The sequence below is a fragment of the Heteronotia binoei genome, chromosome 13 (assembly GCF_032191835.1).
Source record: "Heteronotia binoei isolate CCM8104 ecotype False Entrance Well chromosome 13, APGP_CSIRO_Hbin_v1, whole genome shotgun sequence".
NCBI lineage: Eukaryota > Metazoa > Chordata > Lepidosauria > Squamata > Gekkonidae > Heteronotia > Heteronotia binoei.
This window is the reverse complement of record NC_083235.1, coordinates 72,446,022-72,459,437: the sequence shown is the minus strand read 5'-3', so window position 1 is coordinate 72,459,437 and position 13,416 is coordinate 72,446,022. Positions and strand designations below refer to the sequence as shown.

Genomic DNA, 13,416 nt, shown 5'->3' with positions numbered 1-13,416 from the left:
TGGCAGGCAGCGTTCTCAGAGAGGAAACTGTACCATCTTTGAAGGAAAAAAAAAAGTAGACAAATCAGCAAGCGAGTCAGTTTGGTGTAGAGAGATCCTAGTTTGTTGTAGTGGTTAAGTGTGTGGACTCTTATCTGGGAGAACCGGGTTTGCTTCCCCATTCCTCCACTTGCAGCTGCTGGAATGGCCTTGGGTCAGCCATAGCTCTCGCAAGAGTTGTCCTTGAAAGGGCAGCTTCTGTGAGAGCTCTCTCATCCCCACATACCTCACAGGGTGTCTGTTGTGGGGGAAGAAGATAAAGGAGATTGTGAGCCGCTCTGAGATTCTGATTCAGAGAGAAGGGCGGGGTATTATAAATCTATGGGCGTCATCTTCAAGCATTAAATGCATATAGGAGGACATGCATGGAACCGTAGTTACATATACAGAGGTCTCTTGAATTCCCATTTGTTCTAAAACAAGATGTACAGTCTAGAGCAGGGCTTTCAAACTCATTTGTTATGAGGGCTGGATCTGACATAAATGAGATCTTGCTGTATTGGGCCGGGCCATGTGTGTATCTATTTAAGATTAGGTAGCAGAGATATAAACTTTATAAAGGACACAGAAAACATGATTAAAGATTTTCTTTTTTAAAAACATGCTTAAAACATTAGCACTCGTTAATCTTAAAGGTGCTTTCTTTGTATCTCTCCCATGAGATCCAGGGAACTGGGCAAAGGAAGCTCTGGCTCTTTCCCTCCTTCCCCAAGGGACCGGGAGGGAGGAGCCTCAACCAATGGAGAAACTAGAGGTTTTGCTCTGTAGCTCCTGTGCAATTCAGCAAGCCTTGCAAAGCAAGCTGCGATGCCAAAGGAAGCAAGAGAGAGGAATAAGAAAGCAGATGACAGCCAGTTGCTTGATAGGAGCCCTCCAGAGACCTGATTTGGCCCCTGGGCCACATGTTTGACACCCCTGATCTAGAACACTCAGCACATGTGTTAGTGACATCCTCCTTTTCTCCCTCCCACTTTTCTTCAATAAATTCCATCTGAGTAGATATGTTAGTCTGCTGCAGTAAAATCAAAAGAGGTCTTTTGTGGCATGACAGAAGATGGCACAGAAGACTAATGCATTTTCCAAAAAGCTGATTTGTGCCTGTCCTAAAACAGGGATAATTGAAAACACATGGTGTCAGAAAAAATCATGGAATCTCTTGCATTTTGCAGCCTTCTTGACTCTGTAAACGTGCTCAGTTGCTTCATGCTGTGCTCCCAAAATGCAGTCAGGCCTAACGTTTTCAGAAATACTAGATGTCTCTTTAGTTTTTCATTTTGTAATCTGATAGGAAAGAGAGGAAGCAAATTAAGCATGGAAGTAATGTCTGAACAATGCATTGCATTATGGGTAGTTTGTCCAATTCAAAAAAATTGAAAATAAGCACCCTTCCTTGGTCTTGCTGTTTTTCATATCTGAGAATGATAATTTAGTTATACTTTTACAAAATGCAAAGCAAACAGTTTGTTAATTCTGTTTCTCTTTTTCTTCTTCCTTCCACTTCATACTTTTATGTATTTCTCATGCCTTTTTAAATGATATTTTGATCTTTTATTCATCCACGCTCCACTTATATTTCCATGGGACACTGTTTTGTGCACTGTCTGCATTTGGACACGGCACACAGCTCACCCTTTCTTTTTTCAATCAGGATGGCGGCCTAGTGGAAGAGCCCACTACTTCACCATTTTTGCCTTCACCAAGCCTGAAGCTCCCCCTTTCAAACAGTGCACTCCCTAATCAGACCCTGGGTGGGATTGCCTCAGGGCTGGGCATGCAAAACTTGAATTCTTCTAGACAGGTAAGGTATCTTTGAGCGACGGTGCCTGAATGTCAGCACTCTCAAACTTGCTAGTCAAGGAAATGTTTGTGCACTTGTTTTTCATTTAAATCTTCATGTGTAGATAGATGATTGCAAATTCAAACATCAACTTGTCACCTATGGCTTTTAAAAACACAGTACTGCATGCCACATTGACCCAAGTTATCTACCTGTAGAATTTGCTTCTGCCGGCTCTTCCTCATAATTTCTCCGGATCGCTTGTTGATTGTTGGCCCTCCTCCTTATCCTCACGCCTAGGCTGCTCTCAGAGATTGTACTTTGTTCCCCTGCTCTATTCAGCAGGTGGTAATTTAAGACAGTGTCTCTCAAGATGTAGATTAGGACCCCAAAAGGGGTTGCAGCTCTCTCATGGAAGGGTTGCAAGATCAGGAGGGAATAAGGAAGAATGAAGAGAGTTGGGATATGAGAGCCTAGTAGTTTTGACAACAACAATGAATTTGCCTCTGGCCCTCTGTATAATGTGTATAATGGCCATGAAATATAGATCATTGCTCAGTAATACTTTGTAAATGTTAAACACGATAAAGAGAATATAAAGGTGTACAGTGTTTATGCAATATTTCTATATTACATCTTGGGAAGGGGGCAAGTAGCAAAGAATTACTTTATACATGGATCCCGAAAAATATAGTGAAGTGAAATGTAATCTCACTTAAGAAGGTTGAGAACCACTGTTTTAAGATTTCCCCTACATAAGAGCCCTCATGTCACTAGTGTCTGGATAACAGATGGGACTAAACCTGTTCTCATTTTTTCATTGTCAAAGTACCACATTTGGTTCTCATTCTCTGGGTGACAGTCAGTGCCCATTATTAGAGAAATATAGAATATTTCATATGTTCCAGTACTTGGAGCATAAAACCAGTCCTGTGAACATTGTGTGCCAAATCATTAGTCTTCCAGTAAATTGGAGTAATCATGATCCATGGCACTTCTAATTTCTAACATAAAGATTCCAGATATCAAGTTTATATAGTAGATTTGAGTTCAGTTGATAGCTGCGTGAGGTATCTTCTGACTTGTGGTTAAAATTTTAAAAAGTCCAGTTTTCTGCTCGCATGTGAGAAGAGGGAGGAGGAACTATAGATCTCAAATATATATTTGACAGCAAAATCAATCTATGCCTGTAGATTGTCTCATGTGAGGCGCAGCTTTAGACCCATTTGAACACGCATGTATAAGGATGGCCACTTAGCAATGCAACCAATAATATATATAAAGTTATTTGGAAAGCAATTTGTGTAGCTACTCCCTCATTCCACCAATTTCAACATCATTATTGCTAACCTTTTTTAAGTGGGCAATTTGTGATGCCTTGTTTGAAAGTGACTCCTTTGGGAACCAGCATACACAAATTACCAAATTGCGGCCCACACAGTTGCGTTATGAGCAACTGCCCACATGGCTGTTTGAATGGGCAATAACAGATATTTAAACTTTTGGATTCGTTCGTATATTTGTACAGAACTGATGTGTAAACATGGATATATAGCTACTGCTGTAAGTTTGTCTGGCTTCAAATTAAATCTTCACTGCAGTATCAACAGAACTGACTGCTACTCTGTGTAAGAGATCACTTATTTGCTGATGTCTTGAGCTGTGGGGTCAGAGGGCAATGCAGCCACAGTGACAGAAATGGTATGCTCTAACTTTGCCATCCCACAGATACCGAGTGGCAATCTGGGTATGTTTGGCAATAGCGGAGCAGCACAAGCCAGGACCATGCAACAGCCGCAGCAACCGCCAGTGCAACCTCTTAACTCATCCCAGCCTAGTCTTCGTGCTCAAGTGCCTCAGTTTCTCTCCCCTCAGGTTAGACTAAACTTGGTTGAAGCAATAATAAGGGGTGCAAAAATCCAAATGCCCCAGCCAGTTGCATGTAAAAAATAGTTAGGCCAGGTGACCAACAGTTAAATTATGGAGGTGACTGGGAAGCCTGTTTCTCCTTGTTTTGGGCTCCTAGAAAATCAAGCATTTCAAGAATTTTTGTGGTACTGGTGATAGCACTTTTTGTGTGACAGCTAATGTGTATTGCATGTAACACTTTTAAACAGGGGGAAAGGAAAGGCCCCTTGATTTTAAAAGATTACTGTACCAAGTGAATGGTTGATAGTCCCATCTCAAAAATTATATACAAACATAGCCAAATTTAAGAAATAGGGATGGGCATGAACCAGAGTAAAGGGTGGTTCGTTTCATTTTGATTTCACAAACCAAACAAACAACAAACCAATAAAAATCACAGATCCACGAACAATTCGTGGTTCAAGGATTTGTGGTTCATTATGACTGGGGGAGGGAAAGGGCGGCATTTCAATGCCACCCCCTTCTTTTCTCCAGCCAAAGAGCTCTCCATTTAAACTTTAAACTCCTTCTCTGGGGTCATGCCACAGCCATGGCCTGATCTCTCCATTGTAATCTTTGGGCCCATAGGATACAATGGAGAGCTCTCTCCTCAGTCTTTCTTCCTTTCCCCACCCAGCCTGGTAGCAAAGAATGATCAGGGACACCTCTCCCTGCAGGTTCAGCTCTGCTGGGCTGCCTGGTTTCAACTGGGCAGTACAGCAGGGCCTGTAGAACAGTTGCTCCTGCAGGGAGAGGTTTCCCCACAGGACTGGCTGCTTTGCCGGCTCTGCTGCGCTACCCATTTTCAACCAGACAGTGCAGTAGAGCCGTAGAACAACTGATCCTGGGAGGAGAGGTCTCCCTGCAGGGCCAGCTGCTTTCCCAGCTCGGTGCAGGCAGCACAGCAGAGCCTCTATAACGGTCAACCCTCTCCCCACAGGATCAGTTGGAGCTTCGAGGGAAGGCAATTTAAACTGCCTCCCCTTGGCTTCCTCAGATGCTCTGCAGCCTGGGGGAGACAAATGGGCAGGAACCGTCTCCGAACCTTCCATGGGAGGTTCAGGAAGTTCAGGGACAGTTTGTGGGAGGCATGGTTCAGAAACGAACCACAAACCAGCCCAATTTGTGCCTGAATCATGCTTTGTGGTTGGTTCATGCCCATCCGTATTCCAGAATATATATTTTTGGAAGGTACAGTGTGTTGTCAAATATCACTTACAGTTTAAACTCCCATGCCAGTATATATGATTGCAGAAAACTGAAAGTTCTTGTGTTCTTTTCTCCAGGTTCAAGCACAGCTTTTGCAGTTCGCAGCAAAAAACATTGGTCTCAATCCTGCACTATTAACCTCGCCAATTAATCCTCAGCATATGACGATGTTGAACCAGCTCTATCAGCTGCAGCTGGTGAGTGAAAATGCAGGCCAACTTGAATGCCTTTAGAGCCACAAAACTTGTTATCTTCACTTGAGAAACAAAAATAAGAGTTCTAACAATGCCGTCATCCAGATGTCATAACAATAGTTTGTCGCACTTTGGTCCAAAAGCAGCTTGTCATTCTTGCATGCCTTGGAAGTAGCAAAGTTTGGGAAACCTCGAATCAAGCTTCAGTTTGCTGTGGCATTCAAATGCAGGTCTCTGGACAAATTGAACTTTTTATTAGGGTTTGTAGACTCTTTCGGGATCAAGTGCTGTGTTCTACTAGAGAAAGTTTTCCTTCCAGACGGTTCTACTTCTACAGTTCTTCTTCTCCAGTAGAACACGGCACTTAATCCCCAAAGAGTCTACAAACCCTAATGATGTTACCAGCCGTGAAAACCTGAAATCTTTGATAAATTGAACTTTTGTTTCTTCTCCACAACCACCTGGGATTCCTAAGGTTTGTGTGTGGGGAAAGAGGAAATAAACTTCAGTTCATCCAGGAAGCATTCAGTTTGGCTCCATGCATAACAGGAGGAGAGAAAGGAAGGAGCAAGGCAAGCACAAAATAAATTCAACATCACAGCTATAGTCTCATGCACATGATGTTTTGTCAGAATGCTGCCATATGGTTGTTTTCTATTTCTAGGGTTTTTCCTATTGTGTATTGGTATGATTAATAAAATTAACTTTCTATATATATATGATTTCTCACCAGTAGAAATTGAGGGTAATTTCCATTCATTTATGCAAGTAATCATTTTCATGGATATCCCGTTAAGCTCATATTTTACTACTCATTTGATCTCATGTAGAGGACAGAAACTGTCATCCTTTTACTCATTACTCAGAATTGTAAGAGATATGCTATGTTTAAGACTCACTATGGTTTTGGAGAAAATACTTGAGGGAGTGAATTCAAAGGGTTGTTTGTTTCTTTGTTTCGTAGCTTTCATTTTTGGGATACTTTCAGAGTAGGGACTTGTGCAGACATAATGCTTAACTCTATATTTTTTCTTAATCCAGTTAAAAATTACGTCAGAATATTTAAAACCTGGTTATGGATTAGCCACGTGATTCGAACTTAGTTTGCATGCCAAGGTTAAGTAATGCAGTTTCAGGCAAGCCATGCACATGCCTCATTCAGACATTTAGCTTGGCAGGTTAAATGACAGTATCCCTATGCACTTGAGCAACTGTGTTTGTAGAAGGTTAAATCAAAGCTGGTCCCTTTGTTGTGCTCTTCTGTTAGCCAAAATGCCTTCTTCAAGTTAATTTGAGGAATTATAGTCAATTGGGCAAGATAGCATAAATTGCATGGAGTTGATAACCTGTGTATAGCAGGGTCAGTACTTCCCAGGATCCCTAAGTCAATGAAGAGCATTTAAATAAACTAAATTATTTTTGTAGAAGAAAATTCAATCGTACAAGGTAAAAATCACACTTTCAGCACAAAGTTCAGAACTAGGAAAAATAATTAGGAAAAAGATAGGGATGTTTGCATTAGCAGGTGTATCATTGGTGGGTAATACATTACCTGTCCAGAAGAGAAGCAGAGTTTTGGAAGCGAAGAAGAAGGGAGGGGAACACATGAGCCGACCAGTGTCACAATAAGGGGCTCAAACTGAACAGAAGTGAGGGTGGCTGTTCCTGCAAGGAAAGAGTCACACCTGAGTGGCAGAGGAGCCTGCCTTAAGTAGCCAAACTCATAACCTGAGGCAGGATCCCGTGATGGGATATCCTGGCAGGTTGATGGTTCCCAGGAAATTTAACAATAAAACTCAGGAAGCGATTAATGTTTCTCTGAGTAGAAACATACACTAAACTAAGAAAACCGGAATGGACTTTAGGGTCTGATGGTTGGTAATAGTGACACCTCATGGGGAATAATAGGAGACAAAAGAGGTCGGGAAGCATAGGAGATGAGTAGCAGGAAGTGGCAGGTGATGGCTGTGAGATTAAGAACATAAAAGAAGCCATGTTGGATCAGGCCAATGGCCCCATCCAGTCCAACACTGTGTCACACAGTGGCCAAAAAAATTATATAGATATATATATACACACTGTGGCTAATAGCCACTGATGGATCTCTGCTCCATATTTTTATCTAACCCCCTCTTGAAGCTGGCTATGCTTGTAGCTGCTGCCACCTCCTGTGGCAGTGAATTCCACATGTTAATCACCCTTTGGGTGAAGAAGTACCTCCTTTTATCCATTCTAACCCGACTGCTCAGCAATTTCATTGAATGCCCACGAGTTCTTGTATTGTGAGAAAGGGAGAAAAGTACTTCTTTCTCTACCTTCTCCATCCCATGCATTATCTTGTAAACCTCTATCATGTCACCTTGCAGTCGACGTTTCTCCAAGCTAAAGAGCCCCAAGCGTTTTAACTTTTCTTCATAGGGAAAGTGTTCCAAACCTTTAATCATTCTAGTTGCCCTTTTCTGCACTTTTTCCAATGCTATAGGTGCGGTGACCAGAATGGCACACAGTATTCCAAATGAGACCGCACCATCGATTTATACAGGGGCATTATGATACTGGCTGATTTGTTTTCAATTCCCTTCCTAATAATTCCCAGCATGGCGTTGGCCTTTTTTATTGCAAACGCACACTGTCTTGACATTTTCAGTGAGTTATCTACCACGACCCCAAGATCTCTCTCTTGGTCAGTCTCTGCCAGTTCACACCCCATCAACTTGTATTTGTAGCTGGGATTCTTGGCCCCAATGTGCCTTACTTTGCACTTGGCCACACTGAACCTCATCTGCCACGTTGACGCCCACTCACCCAGCCTCAACAGATCCTTTTGGAGTTCCTCACAGATGATGGGAGTAGTCCAACAACGGTCTATTGAGAGAGGCATAGTTTCGCAATAGAAGTAGGAAGATTCTTTTTTTGGCAGATACTCAGGGTGGTAGCGTTACATCAGTTCTATTGATGCAATCAATATCTGCATAACGAAAGCTTGATGCAAGAACTCTGGAATGTTGTACATGGTGAAGACGCAGCCTCATCATGGCTGCAGCAGGAAAGTAGTTGTTGTTTTGAAATCTCCAGGAACATGGCTTCTCCTTGGTCTGCTGCTGGTCTGGTCTCCATGAAGACAGGACTGCAGTTGTCTGCAGCAGGATGGCTGGACAGCTCAGGGATGCAGCACAGTCTGAAGTCCATGTGGCCCTGTGGGCAGAAATTATCCACAGTGTATTAGTCCAAGCAAGGGATATTCTGACTCAGCGCCATGAGTGCCATTAATGCCAAGTGCCCATATCTGGCTTGGCATATGTGCCAATCTTGCAGTCTGAATATAGTCCATTAGAGTCTTATGTCGAAGTTGGAGGTTTAATTTTGGAAATTGTGGTTATCTGGCAACACCCCCTTGACACATTTTTTTAAAAAATTTCTGTATCTAATGCTGTTCCTGGTTGCTGCATTTAATGGTGGTTGGTTAGTAAATGCAAGGTTTTTAGATGTTGTAAGAGAAGACTTATCTGGATTGCATTATGAAATCCATGGAACCATTAATAATTCAGAAAGTCTCTAGAGTAGTTAGTAATGTCAAGAAAACAAAATCTTTGACTATTGACTGTGGTTTCTATGAGAGCTTTGGGCATCGTCACTTTGTGACTTTTGACCCTTTATTTCCAACCTGCAGGCATACCAACGTTTACAAATCCAGCAGCAGATGTTACAGGCTCAGCGTAATGTTTCCGGACCCATCAGACAACAGGAGCAGCAAGTAGGTTTATCTTTTGACTCAGCTCCGAGTGTACAAATCTGGGGAATCAAGTATGCTACATGGTGCAAGTTAGTTTCATTAAGTCAATCTGTTTTGTTGTGCGATTTAAAATTAAAAAAAAAATAGTAACAGGTTTCAGCTTCACATTTTTATCGTTTGTTTTCTTAGTTATGATAAGAACGGTAAGCCTTTGTTCTATCTCTTGTTTGTTGACTTATTCTTATTTTTGTTGCCAGGTTGCACGTACAATCAATAACATGCAGCAGCAGATCCAGCAGCACCAGCGACAGCTGGCTCAGGCCCTGCTTATGAAGCAGCAGCCACCCCCTCCACACCTATCTTTGCACCCTTCTGCAGGCAAATCAACCATGGATAACTTTTCACCCCATCCCCAGGCTCCTGGCCTACCCGACCTGCAGACCAAAGAGCAACAGTCTTCACCGAACACCTTTGCTCCTTACCCCCTTGGTATGTTGATTTAAGGATTTGGTCAAAGAGATGCAGATAATTATGCATGTAATGTAACAGTTGACCAGAATCTTAGCAATTATTATTGCTTCTGAACCATGTTGGTTTCTGTTTGTACTGTATTTCATAATTATGGCAGCTGATGTCACCAAACTAAAATCAGTAAGCATTTCCCATACTTGGAACAAGTAGTCAGTTTCTCACCTTTTTTTAAAAAAAAAAGGTTCCAAGAAAATGATGACAGTATAACTAAAACTATTACTAGAATCTCAATGCATTTGTTTGTGTCCAAGGAGAAAAAACACAATAGTAGGTGTTTTTGCATACTGAGGGGAACTCCAAATTTCTATTAAAAAGTTCAAGTTGATAGTGTGGAGGGTTAAATAAAACAAGAGACTTTTTAAAATCTCAGCAATCTCATAAGATTACCTTGCAAAATATTTATACTTCTAAACTGCTTTCTGTTTCATTTCATCCCCTGCTCTCCTTTCCCTCAGATTGCTTTACTTCTCCTCCATACCCACGAGATACTCACAGTCTGGAACTGTGAGGAAATTGCAGTTCTTGCCACTGTGACTTTTAGACTGCTGTGTTAATGCTATTTTGTAGTTTTTATGTTTTTATTATATGTTGTATATTGTCCAGAGCTAGGGTTGCCAAGTCTAACTCAGAAAATACCTGGGGACTTTGGGTGTGGAGCCAGGAGACTTTCCCATTCCCTAAAATAAATAAATAAAAATACAGCAGTGCAGTTCCCCAAATACCGTCTTCATTCCCTCATCCCCCAGCAGCTGACTGCACTTTCACTCTGTCTCTGTCTCTCTTTTTCTCTCTCTCTCTCACACACACAAGCAAAGCAGCCAAAATAAACATAGTTTGGAAGCACACACTTTGTGGTCTCACTGGAGCAATTTACTCACCATGGGAGTTGAATACTGTACACTCAACCAAGTTCTTCAGACTAACACAAGGAAACCAGAGGTTTTCTCTATTTCACTGTGCAAATAAGTTCTGGAGTGGCTGTAAACCAAATGGAGGGAGGGAAGGAATAATAGCCCCATTTGGAGTGTGGGAATAGGAGGTAGGGAGGATTGGGGAACTTCAGGAGGCGAGAAGGGAGAAGGAGAACCAGGAAAGAGAAGTGGCAACCAGTAAGAGGGACAGAGAAGAAGAGGATAGAAGGTGAGTGGAGAAGCTAGCAAGGGAGGAGGAAGAGTAGTAGCCAGAGCAACCTGAGAGGAAGCAGGGGGAACAGAAGAGAGGTGAAGACAACTGGGGAGAATATATGATTCCCCCTCCAGTTCTCACAGTTAACCTGCTTGTATCATCTATTAAAGTTCACTGTACTGACAGCAGGATTGGAAGGTGGTTGATTATGAAGATAATGAGCTAAATGAGTATTGAGTTGCAATGTATTTGTAGCACCTACATCAGTACTTCGTACTCACCCTAGTGATAGCTTATTTCCCATACTGTCTCTCTAGTCCCTATAATACCAGAGTCCATATCACCTACTGGTACTTATTAACTGTAGGTTTAAAACTGCCAAAAGGAAATTACTTCTTCCCAAACACATGTAATTAAGTCACAGAAGGTGTGGTGATGTAAGTTTTGCGGCTTAGGAACATTTAATTTTCCTCTGATTTCCTCCTCTGCTTTTAACCACAGTTACTACAAATTGTTGTCTTATCGGTAGAAACAAAGAGTTAGCTTGTAAGATCTGAGAACTGGAGTGTGATTAAATAACAGAAATAGGAATTAAGTGTGTATAACAGCCTGTCCACTTCATCTTAGCTGGACTGAATCCAAACATGAATGTAAACAGCATGGACATTCCTGGTAGTTTGTCAGTGAAGGACACTTCTCAGTCCCAATCTCGCCTTCCTCAGTGGACACACCCCAACTCAATGGATAATCTCTCCAATGCGGCTTCTCCACTTGACCAGAATCCTACCAAGCATGGTATGTGTAATGCACTAAGCATATAATATATAATAGCAAAATGTCTCCTTGTTCAAGTAAAGATTTTCAGTGGCCATGACAAAATGCTTTTGCTGAATGTAAATTATTCCATGCAAAATGCTCAAATTCATACGTGAAATTCATGTATATGGTATATTTAGTGGTATGGGTCAATTTTAGATAGTGTATTATTAGATTAAATTGAAGATTAGTCAGTTAGTGGGTTAGTCTGGGGATCAGGTGGTAGGTTTCTCTATTGAAGTCTTATATCTTGCTACTGATCTGAGGCTGTATGAAGACTGGCTCCATGGCGTGATTAGGTCAAGGAATTCCAGTGCTCTTGGAGAGGGGAAAGTACAGCGGTGGGAACAGGCATAATTATAAGGGAAGGAGACCAAGATAAAGGAATACTTGCTCTCCTTCCAGCCTGCGTTCCATCCCAATAAAGGTAGAGGAGCCAATGGGAAAGACTCGCCTCCATCCTTGGTGTTGTGCAACGCCAGATCCATTACTCATAAGACCTCAGTCCTAAGGACTTCCTGCTGGGGCAGGAAATTGATCTGGTTTGCGTGACTGAAACTTGGGTACGAGATGGGGAGACAGTAGCTCTCTCCTAGGTTGCTCCCCACAGGTTTTTGGTCCTTCACCAATAGTGGACTAGCAGGCGGGGGGAGGGGTGGCATTGTTCATACGGGAGACTTGCTCCATGTTCTTCATGGTCTCTGTGCTTCACATTCATGGGATAGAGCGCCTGCGCCGATTCCCGAATCAGTACCTAAGAAGCCCAGGATTTTTCACGCTTGGCACCCAGTACGCATGCTCACCAGAGCCAGCGCGAGGATACTGCCAGTTCCTTCTTGACCGCCGCATTGAAAGGATCATTCTTCAGTGCTCCGGTCGGTACTTACAAAAAATTTTCTTGGCTTTCCTCTTCTTGCCCGTTTTTATTTTTTCTATTTCCTTGTTTAAAAAAAAAAGACTTTTAGTTGGACTTCGCCCTTCGGGGCAATTTTTTTCCCTTCCCTTGCCGCGTTCCCGCTGCCTATGGTTTGGGGTTCTTCAAGCGCTGCCTGAAGTGTGGAAGTAAGATCGCACCCCCGGACGGTCACTCCCTCTGCTTGTTGTGCCTGGGCGAGGGACACCGTGTCGACTCGTGCCTGCATTGCTCGAGGTTTTCCAAACAGACACGGAAAAACCGAGCGGCAAGGCTATCAGCGGCTTTAGTCAAATCGGCTCTCTGACCGCCTAAAATGGCATCGGGCCCTTTGGCATCGATGGGTGACGCAACCCAATCCACGGCCTTGGCATCAATGGGTCTGTCGTCTCCAGTGTCAACAGTTATGCCGACTGAGTGGGATCGGCCTATGAAACGACCCTCTGAAGGGTTAGTGGCGTCCGCTCCACCAAAGAAACATCGGGACTCGGAGAGCCGGTCGTCCCTTCCAAAGAAGCATAAGTCGAAAGACAAGCGTAGGAAGGACAGAATTTCCCGCACTCCTTCCCCTTCTAGGGATGCTTCGACAGATTCGGCATCGGCACAAACCACTCCACCATGGAAAATTCTTGCATCGCCCAGCTGCCAGAGAAGCCCAATGGTATAGGGCAGGCTTGGGTCTAAACCGACCCATTTTTTTGGGATTGGAACAGGAAATCGACTTGACCCAGCAAACTCGTTCTTCCAGGTCGGAGTCGCGTCGGCGGAGCGACAGCGGTTCGGTATCGGAGATTGAGGCTTCGGCTCTGACCGAACCCATAGTACCACTTCGTCCCAGCACAGGACATCTTCGGAGAGAGGCTGAGTTGAGTGCTTCGATTTGCAGGTTCCCACCACCACCCATGTGGGACCAGCGTCAGTAGCCTTGTTCATTTGGACCTTATCCATACCCGTCACCATATCTGTGGTACCCGCCCTGCGAGCTGCCGGAATGGGGCCAACGCTCAGAAGCTTCTCATTTCTCGAGGGTTTCGCATCACTCTTCCACCTGCCGCACGCCTTCAGCATCAGCATCAGTTTCTCCTGAGCGGTATAAGGAGAGGTCTGGGGACCCGCAGGCTCACTCGTCGGCATTGCTCCGCTCACCCGAGCACGCTTTGACCCCGCTGTT

At 43.3% G+C, this 13,416-nt stretch overlaps 1 protein-coding gene across 8 annotated transcripts in view; it reads left to right on the top strand.

Annotated features, from left to right (window-relative positions):
* The window catches only part of TNRC6C (trinucleotide repeat containing adaptor 6C), a 297,145-nt gene that overhangs the window by 237,924 nt on the left and 45,805 nt on the right, over positions 1-13,416 (top strand). For 4 of the 8 annotated variants that reach the window (XM_060252964.1, XM_060252966.1, XM_060252963.1 and 1 more), the window contains 6 exons: positions 1,664-1,837; positions 3,545-3,691; positions 5,011-5,130; positions 8,798-8,881; positions 9,118-9,349; positions 11,144-11,311. In XM_060252964.1, the coding sequence (XP_060108947.1) occupies positions 1,664-1,837; positions 3,545-3,691; positions 5,011-5,130; positions 8,798-8,881; positions 9,118-9,349; positions 11,144-11,311 (925 nt within the window). The remainder of the gene's footprint in view (positions 1-1,663; positions 1,838-3,544; positions 3,692-5,010; positions 5,131-8,797; positions 8,882-9,117; positions 9,350-11,143; positions 11,312-13,416) is intronic. The other 4 variants (XM_060252968.1, XM_060252965.1, XM_060252969.1 and 1 more) reach the window with 3 other exon arrangements.